A 27,503-nucleotide genomic window follows, 5' to 3' on the forward strand; every position below is an offset into this window, starting at 1 on the left:
CGTTACATTGATAAAAAATCCTATTTGAATGAAATGGGTTGTAGAATGGAAATGGTAACTTCAATCAACAGAGACAATGTGCAATTGGCTAACAGTTTAACAATATTATCATCCGATTTATTTAATCTATTTTTGCACCTAAAGTGAATTGATGGAGTTGTTAACAATAAATATGAGTTTAACTTTAGAAAATAGTGCTAGGTTCATAAATTTTAGCAATGCAGACACAATGTGCAGTCAATGCTGCTCTCTGACATGCTTAAATTGCACCAAAGAGGAAAACATACTTATGTGCAAAACTTATCTTGCTGAAATATTTAAGAATATTACAGCTGACAGTTTTCGAGATGACAACAGGGTGTGGTCACTGGCAATTGCATTCTTATGAAGCTACTTATTTTACTTTGCTTGCTTCTTTGGAGTTGCTTACAAATTATTACCTTCAATAGAGTTCTCAAAAGTCCATAATATTTGTTCATATCTGCATCCAAAATTTCATCTATTAAAGGCTATGATAGTGACCAGACCAGACCGCCATAGTAACTGATTTATCAGCATGCTCCTCTTCAGATTCCAAAGATAGATTTCTCACTGCCAAAACTATCAGCTATTTCTTCTCTTGCTTATGTTCGTAAACCTGGAATATCTTCATCAACATAAAGCCAGTCCTCAACATCTTTAATAATCAAGGATATTTCTCCAGCAGACTGCAAACAATCCTGATTTTCTTCAAGTTCAAATCCTGGGCAGTGGAAATCACCCTCTTCTCATACAATATATTTTTCCTCACAATTTCAACACTGAATTGTTTCACCTCCCTCCAAGAATCAGCCCGGTTGAAGCACACAGACTTCAATTTAGATTTTTCATATTCATTATTGCTCTCTGTCCCTTGCTGCCTTTCATCTCATCATCACTTGACTCTAGTACTTCTAAAACTTCATTCAAAAACTTTCAGCTGTACAACCTCTTGTAAGCCATCCATCATCTCCTTGATTCATCAGCTGAAATATTTTATTTTATTCCATAGTTCAGTTTATAGAAGCACATAATAATGACGTAGTATTTGGAGGCAAAGCAAGGCATCTACTCAATCTTACCATCCCTGCTGCATAAATCGCCAATGCTAGAATGAGAGGGAGCATTGTCCACAACCAGAAGTGCTTTTACCTAATCCTCTGGAATTCCCTAAACATCGACTTGGTATCACAAATTTCATGAACGAAGTGACAGTGGAACCAGTCCATTGTATTGAATTTGGTTAACCATGCATTTTCCAAATGCCTACGAATTACATTCATTATTTTCCTCAGAACACAGGCTTGTCAAAATGTTCATACCACAACACTCTTCAACTTTTGGGTATCATCTGCATTAGCACACAAATGCATAGAGACCCTTTCCTTACTGATCTTTTGCCTGGGAAACTTTGATATATTTCATAAAGCTAGCATGTTTCCTGACAAAATTCTCCAGTATAGACCTGGTTCATCTGCATTATATATTTGAAATAAATATAAATCACATTCAGCCATGAGTAGCAATGAGTAGTAGGAATGTGTTATCCTAAATGGTTCAACTGAATACTATCAACACTCTTTGACTTCACCAGGCACTTTATTATCACAAAAATTATGCCTTCCCCTAAACTGACAAAACCAATCATTCCTTGAAGTGAAGTTTTCTTTCTCTATAATATTACTGCCTCTGTGATGTGGGTTAATATTGGAAAGAGGACGTATAATCATTGCCCAATGGTATGACCTCAAAATGGCATCATCATCAATAAAAGTAAGTTCACGGAAAATATTTTTTTTTATTCAAAACTTTATACTATTCAATAAAATCTAAAAATAAATTATGACACAAACCTTCACAGAGGAACATATCCCATATGCGTAGAATGGTTGTCCAAGGCAATGTTCTTGTGTAAACGCAGAGGAACCACTCTGTCATGTACAGTATGGGAGCAATTTTCTGCTTTTTCTGAAAAGAAGAAATGAAATTAAGGAAAATTCATAAATACAGGGTGTGGCAACATAACTTCATTTTTTCAATGCAAATTGAATTGAAAAAAGGAACACCCTCTAAACAAAAGGGCAAATTCAAATACCGTATCAAAACATACATAGTAATACAGTAAATAGAAAAAAGGGTTAAGAAGCCATGGATTACAGATGATCTGATTAGGAAATATTGATGAAAGGGAAATGGAAGTGTGAACCCAGAATTAGGGAGAAAGAAGTTCAAATAAGTTCAAATAGCTAAATGATAAGCTGAGGTAAGAAATTAATAGGGGTGAAGGAAACATCTAGGAAAGAGTAGGGAGAGAACAAGTAGTGTTTACAGGGAAAGAGTGAAGAGGGTGTACTATACGGGAAGGTGAAGGGACTGTCAGGATGTAAGAAAGAAAATTGTTTTTGAATTACTAGAGATGACAGAGTAAATTATTATTTGAAGAAAAGCAGGTTCTGACATTGTGGAAAGAGTATATGAAGGAACTATATGGTAAAGGCAATTGGCATGGGAGTTAAGATACAAAGAGGGAATAAGATGTTAATAATTATAGCTTCAAATGGAATAATTGACTGCAAAATAGGAAAGTCATTGAAGGGAATGAAATCAAAGAAGGGTGAGGGCATAGATAACATTCACCCATAACTACTCAAGCATTTAGAAAAACAGGGAAGGGGGACTTTTTACAGACTTGCTTATAGAATTTATAAGGAAGGAATCTGGCCAGAAGACTCAGGATTGCTATTATTCCAAATAAGGGAAGCAGCAGCAGTATAAGAGGACTATTGGACTATAAAGTTGATTTCACCAGTGGCAAGGGCACTTAGAATCGTACTAGTACTTAATATCGTCAAAAAAGTATGAAGAAGAGAACAAATGAGTGTTTAGAATATCAGTAAGGGTTTAGACGGGGGATAGGTACACATGATGCCATAGAAATAATGAGGTCACTGGTAGAAACAAAAATAAGAGTATAATCAGGATGTATTTTTATGCTTTATGGACTTTCTGAAGTCAGTTGACATTATTATAACATTATTGAGTACAACTGATGAATATTTTGCAGGGAGTAGAATGAAAGGATAGATAACTTATTCAGCATCTGTACATGTATCAAACCAAATAGATTTTGATACTGAAAGGAGCGCCAGGAGAGAGGCAGGGCTTTGCATGGGAGTATTTAAGGGATGCCATTATCACCTATCCCTTTCAATATTCAATAAGGAGGAAAGAGAAAAGAAGGTTGGTGAAGGGCAAGAGTGAGAGCAGGTGAGGTGCCCATCTAATTAGTTATATATTATTAATCATAATAAAACAAATATAATGAGATTCTCAAGAAAGAGGAAGGCTAAGATAAACAATCAAGTTTCAGAAGAAAAAAATAAAACATTTTACCTTTTTGGGAAGTTATTGAGGAGGTTGGGCACAGTAGTAGGGATATTAACAGAATAATTGATTGCAGTAAGCAAAGAAGAGTTTACAAGGGAATAATGGAGAAAATGAAATGGATTTATATGCATGGTAAGTGAAGAAGGTTATTGGGAGGAATTTAAAGTATGTATGAACAAGTGTATGCAGGAGGTAATGAGAGTCAATAAGATGTCGAATACAGTCATACACAGTAGAAAGTTGCAAAAGCAAGGTAGAGGGAGGCAAAGGATAGGCGTTTTGTTAGAGCTTAAGGAAGGTAGAAAGTAAGAAGAGCTTAAGCATGAGTCATTGTAATACGTGGAATGGGGTTGAAGGATATTGTCTCCTGTTAATTAGAGCTTAGGAGTAAATACTGGGTAGCACCAGGGTTCATCATAAAACTATCCAGTACACTACAACAATACCAGTGATTTCTCATATCCTTAGCACCAGCAATATCTTCTTTTCCAGTTATCACCTCGTAGTAACCCTTTGGTCCATGTATGTATTGTATTATTGATCCAGTTTCTAGGTAGCCATTCTTACTTCCTAGTTCCAAATAGTGTCCCATTACACACCATTTGTATTTGGGCCATCCCTCCATTTTTCCTATGTCTGTACCACAAGTTTTTTCCTTCCTCAGTCTATTGATAACATCTCACATTTTCTTTCATCCTGTCATTTCTTCTTACATGACCAAGCCTAGAACTCCCACAGCTCCACCTTAAATAATTCATTTCCACTGTATTCACCCTATTTCAATTTTCCTTCACAGGTTTCCATGTTTTCACTCCATAAGTTAATATGTCTATAAACCAAGCCATCCTTTATTTATTTGTTTTTGTATTTTTTGAGCAAAACACTGGGTTTAATTTTTGCATTACTTTTCGGACAAAATTTATTCAATGCATCCTTTCTCTCTAACTATTTACCTGCACATATTTTAGATAAAGTGTTTTAGTAATCTCCTACTATGATATTTATATTCCCAGGTACTTAAATACCTCAACATTTTTAATAGCATTTTTATATATGTTTAGGTCCATTCTACTTTTTCACAACACATTGTGCAAGCGGGTAAATTGTATAAAGTAACAGTCATAAAATACTTTAAATCAATTTTGTAAAACATGTAAATTGCCAAATGATAGTGGTACATAATGATTATCAGCCTCTAAACCAATAGCTTTTAAGAAAGAATAGATAGAAATATTCACATTTTACCACAGCTATTAATAGTAGAATTGGTACTAATAAATTTGCAATTATTAAAGATGACTGGCTTAAATTAGCATTACGTGATTTCTTACCAGGTGTTTGTACACATTGGGAGCAACCCTCTTCAGGAGGGCAAAAAGTATCTCTCCATCAAGTTGCAAGGTTTCCTGAAGAGAAAGATAAGCATCTATTAGTCTAATACCCTGCAAAACATAGAAAACAGACAGCAAATTGGTGCACATTGGTCCTAAGGGTGCATTGTGACCCATAGGGTCAGCACCACCCAGAGGGAGGTGGTTGAGGGAGAGGAGGAACATTTTTCAATCAAATTACATATGCCATTCTAGATAATAATAAGGTTTTGGACCCACTAATTTATCACACAAAAATTTTAGATCACACAATGACAAAATTGGACAAAATCAATATAATTAATGAGCTTTTCTTTCAATTAATATTGTAAAAAAAGGGATCCTTTTTTGTTACAGTTCTGACTAAAATATTGATCTACCCCAAATGACCATGACGTGTTCAGCCTCATTTTAGAATGAATAAGTTCCACGACGTCATAAGTCAAACTATTGATTAGTAAGATGTGACATTTGAAAATACTTCATGTATTTCTCCTTGAAACATACAGATCAAAAACTAGACAATAGATGGTCATTAATGTCTTGAAACTACAGAAAATGTGTTATCCACTACAGACTTTAGAGAAAGCTGAATTAACCGGAATTATATCATTTTCCATTTTAAAAAAAGAACTGTAGTGATTCAAACAATTTCCCAAGTGAGATATCAATTTTATATATAAGCATGCACATGTTCAATCTTTGCTAGAAGTTACCATTTTTATAGGGCTATACATATTTCTCCAGAGGAAATTAAACTTACCATATTATGGGAATAGTATCCATCTAGGTACTTGTCACAGAGGGACACAAGGCACCAGAAGGCATGCTCTGCAGGCATGTGCATGAGGAGGAAGGCTGCCAGAGGTGCCTGGGCTTGACAGTAGCCAATGTGAGGATTCAGCACTGAGTAAGCCTTGAGGACATGAAACAAGTCTTGCTGCCTGGAGGTTAAAAGTCAGGATATAATAATGCATTAGAGACCACAGGAAAAAATACCGTACCACACATCATAATGGCTCACTCCTCATATGTGTGGGAGGACTAAAGATTAGTCGGAGGTTTTGGATGACCCCTGACATTTGACCCTCAATGACCCCCAAATGCCATGGGTTGTTCTACTTTACCACCTTATTCACTGCATCATTTTCCTTTTCAATTTTAACTCTTTACTGATGTTCTTGCTGTAAAAAAACTTATTTTTTCATTCCTTATTACCCAGATTCTCCTATCTTCTCCCTTCCATCACAAAATTATACTTCTTATCAATCTCTCTTCTCCAGCCATCATTTTTTTCATTTGATTAATCCTTTAACAAAGCCCATGGTGAATAAATCTATCTATCATCTCTCCTCTGACTTTCTACCAATATTCTATTTTTCACTGACGTCTCCTACTTGTTGATATGCCTCCCCTTTTCTTTCCACATATTTTACTTCAATTTACTATAAGCTCACATCACAAGAGGCACATCAGTAAAAGCTTATACTATTCACTAAAAGTAAAAATCTTGGTACAGATAATGAATGCCACTTTACACAGAGATAGCTAATATATTCCCACAAAGAGAGAGAAGCTATAGGTTTCATAAGATGAAATCAAACACACTTGACATATGAGAAAAATAATTTTTCACTGGATGAACACTTTAGACTGGGACTTAGGCTGCAATGTATTACATCATCATGAGTTGAAATGTGCTAGACAGCACATATATTTATTCACAACAAGCATTCAGGTTGCTTGGAATGAAATAAGGACAATTTGCACTTTTCCACAGTTTAATTCATTCATAAGGAATTCTGTCTCTCTCTCATATTCCCTTTTTAATACAACTTCATGGATAATATTAGCGGTGTTTCTTTCCTTTCCTTTCTCTCCTTCCCTTGGGGGAATCTCAGCCCAGAGTTAATGGAACTCCTGCATTTGAAGGCTATCAATGATAACTAAAAGAGCTTTGAGAGTTACAGTCCAATGAAACCACTTGGGATGGCCCACAAAAGGAAGATAGCATTCTAAATTGCAGTAATATTATTTACCATTTATTTATGTTCACTTAGGGACATAGGCACAAATATAAAGGAGAATCACCACAAAAATTTCACGACTAAAATTGTGGAATGAATATTTCCAATTGAAATAAATTTAGAAATATGAAAATCTGAAAACAATTAAATATTAAAGAGTTATTAGTATATTGAAATGTACTATTTATATAAGTGAAATTTGATCAAGTAGAATAACAGCAGACTGGACAAGCAATACCCAATCTTTCTTGCTGACACTTTAATACTTTCGATGAGGGAGAAGACATAATTTTACCATAATTGCCCTGGAAAAACCAGAGAGCTTTAAACCTAAAGATTTCATTGCAACGTACCCATGACCTTTTTCCGTCATAAACATTTCGTGGAATGGAAATTGACGGTGGAGGTCCTTTTGTATGTCATCAATCCATCGGGGATCTCCTTCCTGTGCAATGAGATTGGCATATGTGATTCGGTTGGCTGGGGCTGAGATGACCTCCCCCTTGCGTCCCACGAGACCCTCCTCAGGCAGCAGCATGCCCGTCCCCGTGGGCAGCATGTGGCCATCCATCAGCAACTTCCCCCCACACAGGTACTGCCATGCCCGAGGGCGCACTGACGGTGGGATTCCCTTCCTGCACCGCTCCCGCACCTGTAATGTACCATCAACCGTTGCACTAAAAACATGTGTTCATGTTAAGCACTAGAGCATTTTCTGATTTTAACTCCAACCATCATCTACTTCTTAAGATTACACACTTTACTTGAGGGTCTTAACTGATGTGGAACAAAATAATTACAGGATCATATAATGTAAATAAAAATAGACCAAAATAATCAATCTTAAGGTTTGTTTGATAGCCGAGGGTACCATGGGCTCATGTATGAGGGGCTCACGCGTTTAGCTCACCGATATCACCAAGCCTACTGGTGTGTGAAATTCACTTATCATGGTAATGTGAGGCATCAGTTCATATTCCTGAGCCACCTGTAATTTCCAAGGAAGATATGCAACCCTAGGCATTGTGTGAAGCGGGTACTGAATCTGGGCCCTCCAGTAAGGACTACCACTTCCCTCAATAAATAGACAATAATAAATATTATTACTCCATTATATGTCATCAGATTTCTTCAATAAATATGCCTAATTATTGCAAGTAACTAACACAATGAACATAACTAATGGAGTCATCTCAAATTTTCAAATTAATTTTCTAAATATGTAGATTTTTCTGGATGAAAAGGATAGGTATTTTGGAGAGTAACAATTTAGGGCAATAGGGTATTATTACAGATTATCAATCCAAGAATTGGTTTGTAGCAACTCTTGAACCAATATTCAGTCGGCAGCAAATTTCTTCATTCCCTCATAGCTCCATTCACTATCATTTTTCATTACCTGCTTCATGCAGCTCATCCCAGTCCTTTCTCTGTAATTATTCTCCCTTATGGTCCCCTCAGATAAGATCATAAGTCTTAAATAGAGGCAGGATGTCATGCCTTATCATGTCTCAAGTTGTGTCTAATTGGTTTCTTCTGGTAAATCTTCTTCTTGTAAGTGTCCCCCATAAGATTCTCTCTCCACCCAATCTCCAAAGTACTTCTTTATTTGTTATTCTGTAGGATTAATATTTTAACGATCTTCATCATTCTTCTGCAGTGCCAAAGTCCCATTACCCGCATTTTCTTTTTCCCTGCTACTCATACTGTTCATCCCTCACCTCCACTGAGAGATACACCTGATATATATAAGTTTTAATGAATCACTTCCTTATGTCTATACTAGTAAATTTTCCACTTCTAGTTTTTTACTACAGAAAGCCTTCTTTCCCACTCCTATTCTGCTTATTACAAATCATACTTGAAAAGGGCCATTTTTTTCCACTCTAATATTGGTGGGTCAGAAGCATAAGTTGCATTCATGCAGTGCCATCTACTGATTGTTTCCAAAGCCACTGAAGTCATTGTTTTCATTCAGCAGTCCTTTTTCTGTCAGCTGTGAAGTGCGTGCTGTGATTTGATTTTAGAGAGCAAAAGGATCATCAGCGGCCTAAATTCATCAAGAGTTGTGTCTTGTTTATGGATTTACCCTGAAAAGTGAAGGAACGGTTAGAAAATAGTGTCAGGACTTCAGAGACTACTGGTTTAACTCCAAGGCAGCGAACTTCTATGCTAAGGGATTGAAGAAGCCGGTACAGTGTTACGAAAAATTCGTAGAAGTGAATGGAGGTTATTTAGAAAAGTGAAGTAGGTTTATAGCAAACTTTAAACCTTTATTGAAAACTTTTTTTAATAAATGTTTTTTTATGACCAAACATCCTTACTTATTCACTACGCCTTATATACCAACATTACATGCAATGAACATTTGATCAGCCTAGTGCATTACACGTTTTTACAAATTGAAGTTGGCATTAATTTTAAAAAGCTTTTTTTAGTTAATCATTTCAGGGTTTTCCTCATTGTTTGAGTAGCTCTGTGAACTAAGAGAATTGTAAAATGGGCAATACTACCAGAGGCTGGGGGATTAAAGTCGCAGTAGGCAGACCGCAGCTGATTAAGTTAGGCATTGCTGAGAATACCAGAAAGAATCTAAGGGAGAATTACTGAAAGAAAGTAAATTATCACAAAGCTAATTCAGTCCCAAACAAAGATATGGTTAGGTTAAGCATCAAAAGAGGAGGGAGCAATCAAATCTCCATACGGACTTAATTTTGGGCAAGAGGTTCGAGTAGTAAGGGGAATAACTGCATTATTGGAAGAAACATTTGCAAAGAGGAAGAAGAAGAGGCCAGGGACCTTAAATAAATAAGTAAAGAAAATATACATGAAAACTTTGATATGAAGCATATTACGTATGGTTATGCAACTGGTTCATTGAAGAGAGCATACAAGTCTAGATTGGATGCTTATGAAATGAGCAAATTGAGCATAATGGAAAAAATAAAATGGATAGAAAGGAAAAAATGAACACAGGTGCTTAGCATGGCATGGGAGGAAGAGGTTTTGGGAGAAATTTGAACAAGTCAGGAAAAGTGGATGGAAGAATAATGAGAGGTAATAGGGTGTGAAAAGCTGTGGGAAAGGGGAGCATGTTGGGTAGACAAGGTAATAACGGAAAATAACAGGTGTACTGAATGGAGTGAAAGGAAGTGGAAAGCATGTGGAAGTGGTATTATTGTTAAGCAGCGATTCATGACAGTAAAACTTTCAAGAAAACCATGTAAATATGTTTAATGGTCCATCAAAACCTACTTACGACAAAGCAGATATCTACTAATGATTAATTGATAATGCCTTGTGAATTATAAATTATAATTTGAATTTCTAGTTCAAGAAAATTTACACCATTATTGCATTGCAAAAACCAGTGCATGGAGTGTATTACAGAGTGCATGTTATTAGATTAAAAATAGGTGCTTATGCTTTTAAAATAACTCATAATACTACTTTTTTAGTAATTACGTGAAATGCATATCTGCAACAGGAATGAAGCTTACTTTTTTGTACTTCTTGGTCATGACCCTCTCCCAGTTATTCAGCATGGATATCCATTTCAATTCCCTTCTCAGAAGGACACTCGCTGGAATCATCTGCTTCCTGAATCAAGAAGAACCATATATTATTAACAAGCATAACCAACCACAGCTGCTTAAATCCTACAATACAATACTAAGGGTAGGCTCTAGTACATAAAAGGAGCTAGTGTCTCATATGGAAAATGTTTCAATATTTTCACAGCAATATCCAATATTAGAAAAACAGATACACATAAGTATAGGTGTGCAAAAAATGATGAAAAATAACCTACATTAAAAAAGTTAGTTGAGGCAATGTAGACAGTCATGATTATGCATTACTTTGAAAATGAAGAACTCATATTCTGTTAACATGTTGATGGCAACTTTTTTATACTTCTCTTTCAAAATACCATTATAAAATGATAATTCTTTTTTTTGTTACTTAATATTAAAAGGATTATAAAACACGGGATTTTTTGTTGGTTGACTAAAGCAAGGTAGGTTGGAGGGAGAATTAAAATTGGCAGAGTTGGGTACAGGGGTAAAAGAGGAGGATTGACCTCTACTCTCTGTGATTTTTCTTTTTCATCAAATAAATGACAAGAGAAGCATTGGAAGTGAAGGAATTGGTAGTAAAAAAGAGATAGTATACTGGTTAACTTGAATTTGCATTTGATGTAGCTTTAATCAACCAATGACTATTGCATGCATGCATAATTTCAAATCAATACTATTACTATTAACGCTAAAGGCATTACAGGAACATTGCAACAAGTATCAAATGACAAAAAATCTTAATGCGACGCAAATAATGAGATTATTAAGATAAAAAGCTCATGAAATTTTAACCCAATGATGAGTGATTATCATTCATGAAAAGGGTAATGAGAAGTGCCAGTTGATTTCCCTATTCAACGGAACACTCTACCTAGTACCATCACCTCGGCACAATTAAGGAGTACAAATATATGTGGCAAAAATGTATTTAGTGAGCTGACCATGAATGCAGTCAGGCGTATGGGCTATTCTAGTCAGATACATATGCGGATCCATTAGACGGGCCACAGGCGCCGACTCGTGGAGATGTTGTCGGGATGAACGGGGGTTCATTTCCGCCCCTTTACACTGAGAAAACGACCAAGGGAGGAAAGCCTTCCGCTTCCGCACCGTGAGCCACGTGGTCGCATCGGGAGCGCGCGGGAATGACGAGTTTCCGCAAGCGGGAGGTCGCCATCGGCGGCGGAAGGGGGCGCTCCCTCCCACCGCCGCGACCCCACGCGAATAAACACGCACTCTTCCGCCCACAGATATCGATTGAGGTTGTCGGGGACAAAACCTTGCCCGTAAAGGAAATTCATGAAAAACACTTGAAATTATAGAATCCCTTGAATTTCATTTCACATCTTTGTTTTTGCAAGAGTGGCCACTCAATCAACGATTTCAATATCAATGTCATTGATTTATTTCAGTAAAAAATTGCCAATTTCGTGGCGTTTTTTTGTGGATGCATCAGCTGGATTGTTCGAAATCACAATTATTTCCTGAGCTAGACGATTCCAAATTTATTGATAAAAATCGGCAGTTAATGATTAACTAGATATTTATCAATATAATATTACTCTGATTAAGAGAGATATATTTTTCAAACCTAATACATTTGCCTTTCTATGGACGGAGTTTGTTTTATCAATTTAAAGGAAACGCCACGTAATTTCGGGAAACATTTGTTTTAATGTATTTTAATCCTAAGATTGGTTTACTACAATCCTCCGCTATTTTCTCTTTAGCGTTAACTTCTCTCTTACCCCCGGATAGCTTCTCTTTTTTGCGTACGTACGTTTGATCTGTCCGATGTATTCGCCTCCAGTTATTCCTCGTGGAATCTTCCCTTTAATTTTCCTTTCCATTATTATAATCCATTGTTCCTCAAGGTGTGTCCAATCCACCTCGTAGTTCTTATTTGCCGTAGAGTTTTCTCCAAATGGTCCTTTCCTCTTCTGCTCCTCTATATTCGAGCAATTCCTCACCTTTGCCTGTTCATTTAATTTTCAAAATTCTCTCCTCTTCAGAAACATGTTTCCAGGCTTCTTTTGCTCGCTGGTCCACTTTTTCAATATTCCACGTCTTTAATGCGTGGAGTGTCATGCTCCTTACGATCGTATTGACGTACTACTTCCTTACTTGCAAACCTCAAGATCTTTGAATAAATTAGTTGCCTCTTCATCATAAACACCTTCCAAGCATGTTGAAATGTAATGAAATAATTGACTTTGTAATTCCACACACTTTATTTAAAAACACACGACCCAGGTTTCGACGTTGAACGTCATCATCAGGTGGTCCTCATAGAAGCACGCTGGCTATATATACCTTCTGATCATAGGAGGGGGGGGTTGGTCAGAGAGGGAGGTCGGAGGGGTAAAAAGGTTACAATGTAGCTGGGAAGAAAAGAGAATTACATTTTTGATTTAGAAGAGTGGTAGGTCTAGGAGTGGGGAGTGGGAGGGATACAAAATTTCGTTGGCAAGATCATCTTTCCAACGGACACATTTCAAAATTTCTAACTGCTCCAAAGCATCGAGCCTTTGACCTTTTTCTTCAAAATGAATAATTTTTGTCACAAAGTCACTTTTGTGATCACTTTCGATGAGGTGTTTTGCAAAGAGGGATGTTATGTTCTTATTTTTTACACATGTTTGGTGTTCTATAATCCTTTCTTTAAATTTCCGTCCTGTTTGTCCAATATACTTTGTGCTACAATCCGAGCACTTTAACTCATACACTCCACTCCTCTCGTTTTCGGGGACTTTGTCTTTAGTGTGAGAGATGCATGCATGAGTTAACATTCGCTTGATTTCAGTCGAACTTCTTCCATCCCAATTTATACCGCTGCCCAGGTACATGAAGGATTCCAATTGTTCTAGTTTCACTACTCATTCGTCTTTTTACGAATATATAAATAAATAAATCGCTGCCAAAGATTTCACCCATAAGTTATTAGCTCATATGAGTTGCTCGTACATTCCTGAAGGTGCTATAACCGCCGTGGTTCAGGTATCGTTCGTGGAACGATAAAACGCTCTGGCGACGAAAAATTTTGACATTAGATTTGAGGGCCTGAGACGTGTGCAGATGATATGAGAGAGTTTCGGGATACGGAGACAAAAAGTCGGTGGACAACTTGAGATTAAGATTATAAATTATCCAATTCCTCCGGGCAGGAGGACACCGCAAGAGCTCGAGATTTTCTCTTGAAGAGACCCGCCGCAAGTCGGGAGAAAGGGAGAGCCAGAAAAACACGTCTCAAGCAGTAGAACTCGAAAGTTTCCCCAGGATCAAATCAACATGCCGATGAGAAAAACGTAATAAGAGACGAATCCCGATCAAGGAGAATGATTTTTTTACACTCTGAAATATTTGTATTGTAATGCAAATTCAGCGGATGACTACGTTAAAAGTTACTGTCGCGGCATCTCCCGCAGTTTCTAGGTTATAAGAGATAGTATTAAACACGAACCGATATTCAGCGATCATCCGGTAGCCGAATATGCTTCTCTGACGAGATGAAGATGCATTACATTTGGTTCCAACATAAAAAACAGGACTCTGAATTTCGATTACATTTGGATTAACCAGGTTCTAATATCTTGCTCGTGCGCAATGCCTCTTTCCGCCTTTCCCTCTTCCCCCCCCCCCATCCGCCAATAGCGCAATGAGCACTATTGGGGGTGGGGGGGAAGAGGGAAAGGGTTAACACTATTTTCGACCCAATCGTGAAGTGCTGGCAAATTCGAACCACGTCCTTCGATAGGCAAATTCGGGCTTATGCGTCTAGTAGTTCTATCCGCATGCGTGCTCATCCGCAAAACAACTCTTGGCATCCAATGACCCAAGATTATAATCTAATCCGATAATGATTTAAGACGCTAATTTTAGGGGGCGGGTTTCTGCATCGGAGAACAAGACCACCTACGGTGGAACACGATGAGAGAATCTGGAATCCATATAAGAAGAATCGACTCTAAAATTGAAAGACACACGTGTCCGTGATACACTTCAACCAAATGGAATCAATGGGTTGGTTAAACTGACTTACAAAATACCAGGGTTTGGGAGACGCGAAGACTCGGGAGATCACGATGAAACTTGCTACATGAATGCAATCAATGAGTGCGACTTTTTGTTAGCGACATTCATGAAATATTTTTTTCTTTGTTGATATTTAGGTACTCTGCAAGCCACCGCTAGGGTGTGCGGCAGGGGGTGAATACACAACAGACTAATTTTTCCCGGATAGTCAAAGTTCGATGCAAAGATCTAAGTGCTGTTTTCGGACTAATGCAATATGAATAAATATAACCATACCGCGGTCAGACAATGCTATTCTGATCCCTTTTCAACCGTGGAAAAAATGACATCTTAAATCTATCTGTTTTACACTTAAACTCTCTAATTTTATCGGCATGATCAACTCTTGCGGTATCTTGTTAGTACAAACAAAATATACAACGCGGAGGCTGCGACGATTACGCTAAGATGCTAGCGATAAAGATAATTGAGTACGTTTGTTGTTTTGGATATCATTTATGAACTTGGGCGTAACGACTTAGTTATACGAAGTTAAGCTGAAAACTAATGCACACATGCTTGTAGACCACAAGCAATATTCCGATTCCAGCACTGGAGCAGGTTTTACTACATGACGTAAGTGCAACAATTCGCGGGAACTAGAGCCGAACAAGCGTAATCAATGCGCACTTCTGCCCTTCTTATTCTTTCACGGCTGGCGTGCTAACGCGTCCCCGCAGCAGCTTTCTATTGTCTAAATGCAGAGAAATCTGAACGCCATGTTCCACATCTTCTTACTCGTACCAATTAGGGACAATTTAAATTTTTATGGGATCCCTATCAATGAGATTCGAGCATCCTGGGAAGCGATTCAATTTAATTAGCGCGGTGATTTAAGTTTACATGGCGCTGACATTACATAAAATATCAGGCGTTCGCCGGCACGCAAAAAATGCACAACGAGGGCGGCACGAAACGATGAAAGGACTTGGCCGTCACTGCGACGTACGGACGCGGAAGAGATTCGCCGGGTATACAGGCGCACTTCCATGCGCCCACTCTCGAAATTGGAGCCAGCCATGACTCGTAATCAATCCTGTTCCTCAAATTTTTCACCCCTTCCTCTTATAGATCTGTAAAAACAAATATACTGATAGTTGATTATACTGTTACAATTCAAGTACATCCTGTATCTGGTGGGATAAGGCCACGGTTGCGAGCGTAACATCAATACGACAGCAAATAAATATAATTTACCCTCTGAAACCGTTCCATTGCCTCCAATGTGGACTGAAGATTCAGTAGCGAAATTGCGCAGTGAAAATCAAATGGAGCCTTGGGAAATACTTGTTTTGCGTCGAGTACTTCCGAATTATTGCGTATTCTTTCAAAAGCGAAAAGCACACTTGAAGAGTACATTAATGTGTTTTGAGCAGTGAACTTCTTCGTGAAGGAGATAAAAGTGACATTGATTTTCCTAATACTTTATTTACTCATCGATTTAAAAGATTCCTCCGCCATAGCTGCAAAACTAAGTTAACAGAAAATTTTCGGTTTTACTTCGTAGAAATACATAAGGAAGGAAAAATACTGCGATTCCACTTGAAACGATATGAATCGAGACGTAAATTATTAGTCATTTTAATGAAAATTCCTCTATTTGTACCCCATAAGTGTACTCTCTCTTAAATGACGTTGATGAAACAGGGTCTTATCATGTTAGTTTTTATGGAGATTGACGAAGAAAATCGTAGATTTTTCCCATGGTCTTAAGACAATAGACGAATACCTACCACCATTATTTCTATTGTTTCAGGCTTCACTTCGTGGAAGTATTCAATATCCATACTAAAATATCCTGACTTTGTCCCAGAGATATTACACACACTCCCAAAAGGATTAAAAATGGACGCTCTCGAGCAATTAGAGATAAGAAGGCTCTTGGTAAACCCCAACACGACACTGTAATGAGCAATTGTTCCCATACCCTTCCCCACTCCTCTCCGAGAAACTAGCCTGGAAATGGTCAAAACAATCCATCAACGCACCTGCGAGCCCCCACCCCTCTCAAATCCTTCCAACCCTCCCCGCCCCCACTCTGCCCTGAGGGTATATATTCTTGCTCTGTCTGTTTCGCAAATTTGTACCTGATGATGCCGCAAGTCGGTGAAACGCGTTGTACCGTATAATAAAATCTGTGGAAAAGTACGGTCTTTCTTTTTAGTATGGATACCACCATTATAATTACGGATTAATGGTGTCGAAATCGTTAATTTCAAAATGTAATAAGAGTGCTTATCAACGTAGTGTTCACTTCATATCTGTGCACGTAATAGCCATTAACGGGTGTTGCATTTATGTCACCACTCGTCATTAAAAATAAATGAATTAAGGCCACTCGCGTAATCATGATCGAACCTCCCTAAATTGCGTAACCCCTGGGCGCTATTCGTTTATAGAGTAGACTAATGCCGACGCCGGGTTTCTCTCCACCCCACCTTTCTCGCAATCCCTTAAAAATCCCATTTCTGCCAAAAACAATCACGCGCCTACACTCAATGGAGCAAATGACCTCAGATTTCGGTCCTCTCCCCACAACAACCACTACCCCGAGGGTGTAAGTCGGGGGGGTTTAAAATTAAAAAAAGGACTCAAAGGGTGTAGAGAGGGTTGGGCTACGTGTGTGCTACGCAGAAGTGGAAATATTGCGGGATGAATGCAAGAGCCCCGCCCCGAGGGAAGAGAATCACTGCGCCGCGGGCGATGTTTCGCCATCCGCCGACGCCCCTCTCCCACAGCGTTCGCCCGAGTGGGCGGCCGCGGGGGGGGAAGGGAAGTGCGGGGAGGTGGCGGAGGGAGTGGAGGGACTGCGTGGGTGGATGCGGCACGTGGGAAAGAACGGAGAGGGATTGATTGCACGGGGGTGATGAGGGGGGGAGAGACACCCCTTCCATACTTCTTCGCATGCCCCCTCCATCCTCCGCATTCCGATTCCCGCAAGCAAGGCATGATGGGAAGAAAGGGGGGAGCGCCGCTGTGCACCGCTGACCCCGCCCCTCCTGTCTCCGGCCCGCGCGGAGGGATTATCACGGCGAATGACGTAACGCAAGACTCGCCTTCGAGCCGAGAACGAGGATAACTTTTTTTCCTTCTCTCAATTCTGGGCGAGCGCATTTCTCCATGAGATTACATAAGACATTTCCCCTTTCCCAGGATGCTTTTTTCCTCCACATCTCTCCTCCCACATTCGGCCACCTAACAGAAGGGTCCATCCACTATTAGAATCCCGGACAACGCCTTTGGACAACCGCCTCCGAAATTCGAACTTTGCAATTTTATGAGTCGCAGAACACCCCTGGGAACCGTAGGAGACAGATGGAAAGGGCAAGGCCCTCCTCATTACTCTGTTGATTGGTGAATGGGCTAGAAGTTCGGTTCGGGGTGAACTTTTGCCTGTCAAATTGAACCCTTTGCGGGAGGCAGTTCAGTAAGTAATGTATTCAGCAACAGGTCGGAGGGCAGGGATGCAATTCCTGTGACAAATCTGGCTTCAACAACCACCGCAGTAATCAACCCATGGGTTGGTTCCATAGGTGAGGTCAGAGAGCTCACCTCGTCCTCAACGGCATGCGAATTACATCACAGTGACTGGTTCATTTCCTAGTTACAACTGGACTAGTTCATTGCCTTGTTTCCATGTTCCATGATTTCCCAGGACTATCTGGCACCCGAAAAATCAAATGGTTGAAGCTGAGGGTGCTCTGGAGCGTCACCCGGAATCGAACTCGGGCCCACCGGTCATTAAGTCCAAGGTTCTACCCATTAGCCTATCATGCCTCCCTCTGGCTTCACCAAAACAGATAATTTTACGGGCACCAGGACTTAGTGTAAACCCACAGGCGGAACGGGGAAAGGAATATGAGCTCTGATTATAATGCCTTGTGATTTTAACTCGCTTATAGTTTATTTCCCTCCGCTTATTAATATTCTTAAATTCAGCGGGTGGTCTCACATGCTCTGGGGGCGGGCGCATCGCATAATTAAACATAACTTCGCTTTGACTGGTGCGATTGAATCGCTTTCCCAATGCAAGGCTACTTCGTTTTGAAATATTCGAGCAAACAAAGTTCCGATTGGTTGAGGTTCTATTTGCGTACCAAATTTTCCAACTAAATGCCATAAATATTTAGTCCTCGCAATTGGAATTGGTCCATCATGGAAATTTATTAAAACCGTTCCGGACTAAAAATTTCACGCAATTAACCCAAAATATCCAATTTTGAGTCCACCCAGTCTGGCATGGGGGCACCTTTATCATGACTATTAGTTAAATGAGGTATATATCACGGAATCCGCGAATCACATGTGATCGGTCGGTGGTCTACGCCATCTATTGTCGATTAATATGAAGGTTTCAGAATTCGAATAGGGGGGGGAGTGGAGATAGAATTTTTCCCGTACGGGATTTTCATTACTTAAGCTAACGACGAGTAAAATTCGCGTCTAGGCACACTAAAAAAAACCCCGATCATTGATTTGAGACACAGGTGAAAATTAACATGTATGGATAACTTCCCACCCAACTTAACACCCAAATAATAACGTAAGAACTAGAAAAAAATACATGTAATGGAAAAGGGAGAGTAAACAGCGTTAGAATCACGACTCATAAAGACTTCTGAGCGATGGGGAGAACAAAAGAACGGCAGAGCGCGCTAACAAGGCAATTTAGTACGTAAACGCAAGCATACACCCAACATACACAACTCACGCAGAGATGAGAGGCGATTATGAAGCTTCTTTGTTTTCTTATCTTTATTTGTGTCTCGGTTTCCTCGTAAGAGAGTGAACAAAGGTATATTAAGCTAGTTACTATGATACATCAAACAGGTTATTTGTAACACTCATGGTTTGAAGGTAACGACATAAGATAAAGAAATCTTTCGATGTTTTTCAATAAATTATAACCAAAACTCATTGATATTGCTACTTCCAGTATCTAAAATTCAAAGATTTAATTACTATCTGGACAAATTCAAAAAGATTTAATTTAGTCCCAAGGCAAATTCATACGATAGATAAGTGCGCATAAAGCCTTGTTTATGTTGAAAACCACGTTTCTTGTGATACCACAGGCACGCCATAAACTCACGAGTGGCTAACAAATTACAATTCCCGGATTCGGTTAGCGATAACTTATACGTAAGCACTGCACAACCGTGCCAAATACTGCAAATGGAGATGGAAGTCATGGCGCAGGAACTGAATTCCGAAGGCTATTTTTTTTATGCTTTTCAGACTCGAAAATCAAATCGATTTCGAAAGACTTCCCCATGTAAAGCCTAGTTCGAGCGTTCCCATAATTGACGCGAGACGCTTTAACGGTCGAAAGATTTGTTCGTTTGAGACTCACGATGAATGGACGGGGTCGATCACTCAAAATCCATTTCAATCGACGAAAATCATAACCTCTATACAAAATATCGCATTCCTATTCAGGCGCACATTATGCGGGCATCACGGAAAATCATTGAGCTCAACAAAAGTTTCACGAAACATAAGTTTCAGGTTTAACTTCGTGGAATTCCTTCATTATGAGGGTAAAAAAAAAGATGCGCAGCATCGAAACCATGGTCGTGAAATATTAAATCTTTATTGTGGAGGCGTAAAGTTTCTTCTTTACCCTCATTAGGAGTTTCACTTTCCTGGTCCTCGAAAGGATTCACGAGAAACGGCAAGAGCATAGAGGGTATACTCCTTGGAACGAGCCCTTCGCTGTAAGGATTTCCCGGATTGCGAATTGCCTGCCCTTCGCAATTAACGCAATTTTCGTTTCAAAAAGTTCGCTATCCATTCCACAGATGACGGCCACATTCATTGAGCTCCTTCGACGTTGTGTCCCGAGTCATCAACGTCAGAATCCTAGGTAAATATTTTTTCTCTAGGAGAGATAGAGCTTCAAGCTTCAGATTTATTGCCACAACCGGTGTAGCTTCAAGTGGAAATTTCCAATTCCCTTTCCGGCATTTCCAATCAGCGATAATAGAATGAATTAAACGAAGACGACTAATAATAGATAATAATGATAATAACTCCCGCTAGACCGCATGTGATGATTTCAACCGTTCGATTAACCGAAAACACCATGGATTTGAAATGAATCCACCTCAATCTTAACTGATAATAACTTAATAGCCCTTTACTTAAACATGAATCCACTCTCTTTAAAAAAGCTCTCCAAGCGAGACCATCATCATCGCACACTAAACGGTGCGTGAACTAACTTAAAGAGTACCTACCGAATCAAGAAAGGGAAATACGGTTTATAAACACTTCGTGACGTTAGAACTTTCAAGAAGAAAATATGCAATCATTACATTTCCAAAATGCGCCATGGGTTCAAAGGAAACAAAATAACATGGGAGGGAAATGAATGGAAGTTCGTCACGTCTCTCGATAAAAATCGTAAACATTTCACACGCGAACACAAGACCCCACTGTAATCCTAAAGGGCGGAGCCGAGTTCTTTTTAACACGCTTCGAGTCACGCTATTTTTATAGACAGCATGTGCGCTAATGACTCCCGACTCCTTAAACTCGAGGCAGACGGGAAGAAGAGGAGAAAGAGAGAGAGAGATAGAGCGAGGAGAGAGATATCCATCAGCGGATGGGGGGGAAGGGGGCTGGGAATGTGATCCCTTCTCCCCCACAAAAAAATTAAAGGAAAAAAGACGAACGTCTCGGGAGGAATCTTTCCGCAAGCGAGGAAAGGGGTTGGGGAGGGAGAAGATCTTCGTGACTCCCGTGGAGGATTCATTCATTCCGTCGGAATCCCTCGTGGAAGATTGGGGGGGAGGGGGGAGGGAGGAGAAAGGGGGGGGGCGGGCGAGCAATGACTCCCTCCAGTGCGAAACATGGATATTCCAAGGGTATTTGGCATCGGGCTAGAGGACTCAAATATTTTTAATAAGTCGGTTACGTACTCACTAGGAAATTCACAGTCATGAAGGGGGGGAGGAACTCCTTACTCTTTTAACGACGGGGGGTTAAGGGCGTCAGGGTAAAATCCCCTTGGTCACGATTTTTGACTCATGCCCCGACGCATATTCTTTGCACCAACGAATACTTCAAATAGCCTTGGGCATTCGACGTTGATGTGAGGAAAAGGTCAGCGACCTAATTATCGTGCCGTGCTGGAAGACCTGAACAATACCGGTGTAACTAAATGCATAGTTCTCGTTCCCTCGCTATTGTTTGCACTTTCTATTAAAGGACAACCTGTATATAATTGTTTATACATCATTTAGGGTATGTACGGTGCCTAAAGATTACAACATACCCTATGGACGTCCTCCAACATGAACTCGGGTCGCTTTGTGAAACGTTGTTATGGCAAAGTGAGTAGCGTATTAAAAGTATTAGACGATCTAGGCTGGGAATCACTCACGGAGCGAAGGTTAAATTACAGATTAAATCTCTTGCATAAATTGGAAGGATGCCTCTTCAGCAATGATGTTGAAAATGTTTTATTATCCCCAACGTATTACAGCAAGAGAGATCATATCAATAAAATTCGAAGGAATTAAGTGCAAAAGAGATAACTTTAAGATGTCATTTTTCCCTCGAACGATAAGGGATCAAAATAAAATAATGTTTGCTGGAACACGGCAAGAGGGAAAGGTGTTTTGGGTCAAGGGTAGTCTGATGTGTGATCACTCCCTGCCACACACCCCAGTGGAGGCTCGCAGAGTACTAAATAAATATATAATAAACAAATGCGTCAAGATTGCAATGGAGTCTCAAAGAAAAATATCGACGTGTTTCTCTAATAAGTCCCGCTGAAAGACAGAGACGGAAATCGTTATGCATTAATCGTACGATTGCGTCTCAACGGAATCTGTGAAAGGAAAATACTGGAAAGAATACTTCTGCTGGACTGATTCGTCCTCGTAGTCAATGACCGTTAAACGTCATGGGGACTGTGGGAAAATTGGTTGGCATATAATTTCCACCTACATACGTAATGTAAATCACTTCGAAAGTGTCTGAAATTTGTATGAACGCAGCTCTAAAAGGGTAAATATGAAAAATATGATCCCAAATATCGTAATTAGAATTCCTTTCAGAGAAAATCTAGATGCAATGAGAGAAATGTGAGTGAAAATATCGATTTTGACACAAGGTTACGCTGTCTGAGTTAAATAGACAGTACGATGAATTTCCAAGGAACTAACCAGGTGATTTATGTGTTTTCCTCCGCCGCACACACATTAATGGGATTCAAACAAATTTTGGAAATTTCAGAAAAAAATCAATGCCCACGTGCGCTTTCAAAAATCGATCGGACTAGCTGAAAAAATGATCGAGGACTTGAAAAAACATGCAGGCATTTCTGGACTTGAGGCTCACATACAAAATCGACAACTGCAATGCAATGTTGCATGTAATTATTTCAAAAAGACAAAACGGAACATAAACCTGTTGTAATGTATGCTGAATACTACTAGCTTTTCGAGGAGAGGACCCCGTGGTCCCTGGCGACTACTACTTTGACAAACTTCCCCGCTGCTCCCTCCGAGCACGCGATGCAAAGCGATTCCACATCCGTCCCCACACACGCCATCTCCAAACCACGCGCACGTGAATTAATGGGTGCCGAGACAATCGGCGCACTTCCGCTTCCCTCCCAATCCTAACGCTTCCTCGCGGTGCGGCACTCGAAATAAGGCCAGCTCCCTTGTATCGGGGTGCTCATGTAAGGATCCACCATTAAAAAACATGGCGCAAAATAGATAAAGGTAATGTTTATAGTTATAATCCAAAATCGTTATAATCCTGTAATGGCTATAATCCAAAATCAGAGTACTAACCTCGTGACTACTTCAAAGATTTTTACCAAGGACAGACAGAAGTTTGGTGGGGAAGGTTGAAGGGACGGTCCCTTTTCCTTATATCTATATCCATGAGAATGAATATATGTATATATAGGATACAGATATAAATGGATGTTTCTATATAAATGAGGAAAAACATATTTGTACATATATATATATATATATATATATATATATATATATATAATTATCTTTAATTTTATATATATAATTATGTATATGTTTATATAGAAACAAATATAAGGAAAAAGGGATAGGAACACACATAAAAGACAAACACAGGAGAAGTGGGGAAGGAGGAATCAGGCAGATCACGAGTGGAAAAATATTTCCTAGACCGGGATTTGAACTTGCCGGGCGAAGGCTCTTAACCACTTGAGCTGTCCAGGAAACGTAATTTACCCTGAGATCTGCGATGCTTTATGCAACCAAGGGCCCCGATTCTTTGGCCAAGAAATGGCGTTTATTATTAATTATATATATGTATATGTGGGTCGCGGTAGTCCAGGGGGTAGAGCGTTGGACTGCTGACCAGAGGGTCCCGGAATCGATTCCCGGCCAAGGCACTCGGGGCACCTGCAGCTCCACCCAAGCTTAAAGTGATTTTTCGGGTTCCAGTTCCTGGGAAACCATAACCGGCACAGGGAAAGGAACTGGCCCCCCTACCCTGATGTGTGAATTTTCACACGCCGCATAGGGCTTAGTACTGGGTGACCTCTACCATCACTTACGAAACCGACCTTCGGGTTGATTACTGTGTTTATGGTTTATATATATATATATATATATATATATATATATATATATATATATATATAATGCCATCTGAGTCCCATTTATCATTTAACAAAATATTTAGGCTTCAACCAACAAAACTGCAGTAAAATGCCTAAGATGCGGTGAACTAAATTCTTCCTAGAAACAACATTTCGGTGGATATATAGTATACACCCACGTACGAGTGTTAGCCCAGTGAGGGCCAAAATGTCAACGCGAGTCGCTCTGTCCCATGGAGGGAGGAGAGGTTGCCTGGAGCCAAAACTCACGAGGGTCGGAGCCCTCTATTGGAGGATGCCAGCGACTGCTCAGGGCGCCGAAATATTGAGCCGATAAATTTCGTTTCACATTTAAATTTCGTTTACCAACTAAATGTGTTGCTCAGCTACTGACTTCAATTCGGATAACCCAAGGTTTTGGTCAGCGTGACTCTTTGCTTCGGAGCCTCCATGACGAAAAGGAGTCATAAGTATACATATAAATATATGAGGAAATTGAGTAACCAACTATTTGTACACTCTTGGTTGTGATTGATGATTTGTGGATAGATTACATTGGTAGGCATATTAAACATTCTACTGAGAAATGTCATGAATCCAATTCATACACAACAGAATTTAAATTAAAAGGAAACGTGAAACGACTCTTGGGTGTATGCCACGCTTCAATGGCATAACAAAACAAAGAATACACTAAAAAAGAACACAATGATGCGATATGCTCACAAAAATCGACCAAAATCCTTTCCTTCCAACCAAATTCTGAGGAGAGCTCTGACGATTTGGAATGAGTTGCCTTTGGACAGAAACGAACTCACTCTTCTAGTGGGCCGACTCTTCGATAATTTGGAGAAAAAATATTATCCAATCGCCGACTGGTGGATATGAATGAAAACTCCGAGAGTGGGAACGAGGAGGAGGAGGGGAGGGGAGAGGATAGGGATTCCGAAGGCACACAAGGCGGCGAGTTTTGGATGGGGGGGGGGCAGAACGGACCTCGGTGTGACCTTCCACTCTTCTGTGTCAGAGGGAAGGAGGGAGGGAGGCGTGGGGAGTGGCCAGGGGAGGTGGGGCAGTCAAGTGTCACTGACCCTGCATCAGGGGCCCGCTTCCTTTTTAAGACCGGACGACCACCGAGTGTTCGCCGCCTCGGGATCTTTCCCCCTCGACTGCCTACGTGAGACTTCCTGCCGCCGCCGAAGACGCCCCCTCCCCCCTTTCCCCAAATTGGAGCTCCTCCTGTTCCTCAGGCAGACGCCTTATCCCGTATCCAGAGACGAATTTGCGTGACATTTACGGCTCCATAAAGATCGTCTTCCACGATCTGTTGACAACTAACCTGGTTTTTTCCAATCGCTGAAATTCGAATACGTCAACGTCAAGCCTACCAGTCATCGAACTATTACCGTTTTGGAATTTCACGATTTTCATCACAGATCCTTGGGATTGTTTTCCTCCTAAGGGTTCGTCAGGAATCCCAATAATTTTTCCCCCCACCCGCTCCCTAATCGTTCCCTTTATTCTTTCCCTCGTGTTGACGTCTTCCGTCACTATCGTCCCCTAATTATCCCTCCTTAAATCTACGCAACGGTTGTTTTTCTCCATCCCACCTTTCATCACGGTCTTTAGGAAATCCACTGTGCTTCAGAATGTGCCCTATTACTATCCCTCCTCTTCATACCCTCGTCACACAGTTATTGGACGGGTTTTTTTTATTGAGCCCCCTGCTTAAACTCGAGTTTCATTTTCATCAACTATGGCGGCGCCACCTATCTCTGCCTCTTATAACTCTCTATTCTCTGCTTTAGCTATCGTTCACGTCTTCAAACTAGAGAAGTAAATATTACAAAGGGGAAGTTTTAAATGAAAGTATCCTGCTCTCTAGGCTAGTGTACTTCTTAATTAGGATGTTTTTTTCCTTCAGAGATAGAAAATCTTTGCTCGCGATCTCTTCCTCTCCCTTTCTTGCTTGCTTCTTCCCTCGCGTGTGATCCTACTCCTTTAAAAGAAAAAATTTATTCATTTTTTTCAAGGGCGTTTTTCTCCGGTCTCATTAAAAAAATTATATCAATCACTTGGGGTACCAAAAATTATCTTCGTGTTGCATTGTTTATTTCGTCGAAAACATCGATATCACGATGATTATTCATGAGGTTCATATGAATTACTATGATTCAAATATCGAAATCTCTCTCAAAAGCAATTATTTTGATTTTAGGAACAGTAATACAGGGTGCGGCAACATAACTTCCTTTTTTGAAAAAGTTTTGCGTTTGAAAAAGGAAGTTATGTTGGCGCACCCAATAGAAGAGATTTTTTGAGTTTCCTGAGGTTAAAACGTCCAACAACCAACGAATTTCTCCTTAGTTTACGCATTCCCGTGAAAGACAGCGTAAAAAATCGCTGAAAAACTCAGCAGTTGTACTATCGGGAATGGTTCGGAACAATTTCTTCAACTATATACATTTAATTCAACAGTTTTGCGCTGTATCTAAGAAAGGTCCTCTCTCACTTCCTCTTTCACTCACCTTCACTCATTTTTAATAAATTGCAATTGAATATAAAAAATAAACCCACAGTAAATAGGTTCAAAACTGAACTTAAGAAGCTATTATCAATCAAACTATTATTAATCAAGGACTACTACAGTGTGGAAGAGTTTATGAGTTATAATTTGCGATTGACAGCTGTGCTACATATAAGGGGGGGGGGTACGTAGTGTTTCAGTGTATTTATCAACATTTTATACTCGTATGGATTCGACTGGTATTTCACTGAAGTGTATTTTCGTTTATTGTTCTAATTCTATTTAATGTATATCTTTATGAGAACGTTTTATTTCACATGCCTCACCGACAGGACATCATAATAAATAAATAAAATATAATTGTATCCGTAATTTTCACCCGAGCAACCCCTTAACCAGATTGGAAATACACTCCTCCTTCAGATAATTATATCTCAACCATGATCGCCGAAACAAAACCATTTGCTCTTGGAGCAAAATCACCGGCGCTGACCATCTAAATGCGCATCGGTTACGTCGTTTTATCCGACTTTCCCTTCTTCTAAATTTCATTTGATGAGTTGACACGAATAACTCTTCCTATGTTAAAAAAAATGGGACTTTTAAGTGATTCAAATTGTAGAGATACATGACAGAAATATTAATTACACACGATAGAATGAAATTTATTTGATGAAGTAAACAAAAGGCAGATAGTTTAAAGAAAAAATAGATCTCAACATAACCTACGCTTCTGCTATAAGCCGAGTGACACCGGTTTTCACATGTTTGGAAACGAATATGCGGCCGTGAAAGCCAACGACGATATCTCAAAGCATCAGCAAGGACGACGATATGCGAGGGAACCTACTTGCATGTCATTGCTCTTCACTCAACAACTGGGTCTGCAACGACATGCATTCTCCTTCCTCGTGA

The 27,503-nt window shown here is 39.7% G+C and overlaps 1 protein-coding gene across 1 annotated transcript in view; it reads right to left on the reverse strand.

Annotated features, from left to right (window-relative positions):
• The window catches only part of wkd (TBC1 domain family member whacked), a 146,162-nt gene that overhangs the window by 2,183 nt on the left and 116,476 nt on the right, over positions 1 to 27,503 (reverse strand). The window contains exons 2-6 of the mRNA XM_071592725.1: positions 10,303 to 10,402; positions 7,156 to 7,454; positions 5,539 to 5,719; positions 4,737 to 4,811; positions 1,872 to 1,986 (exon numbers count right to left, since the gene is read on the reverse strand). Of these exons, the coding sequence (XP_071448826.1) occupies positions 1,872 to 1,986; positions 4,737 to 4,811; positions 5,539 to 5,719; positions 7,156 to 7,454; positions 10,303 to 10,402 (770 nt within the window). The remainder of the gene's footprint in view (positions 1 to 1,871; positions 1,987 to 4,736; positions 4,812 to 5,538; positions 5,720 to 7,155; positions 7,455 to 10,302; positions 10,403 to 27,503) is intronic.

This window comes from Hetaerina americana, unplaced genomic scaffold (assembly GCF_022747635.1).
Source record: "Hetaerina americana unplaced genomic scaffold, ioHetAmer1.1.p SCAF_5, whole genome shotgun sequence".
Classification (NCBI taxonomy): Eukaryota; Metazoa; Arthropoda; class Insecta; order Odonata; family Calopterygidae; genus Hetaerina; species Hetaerina americana.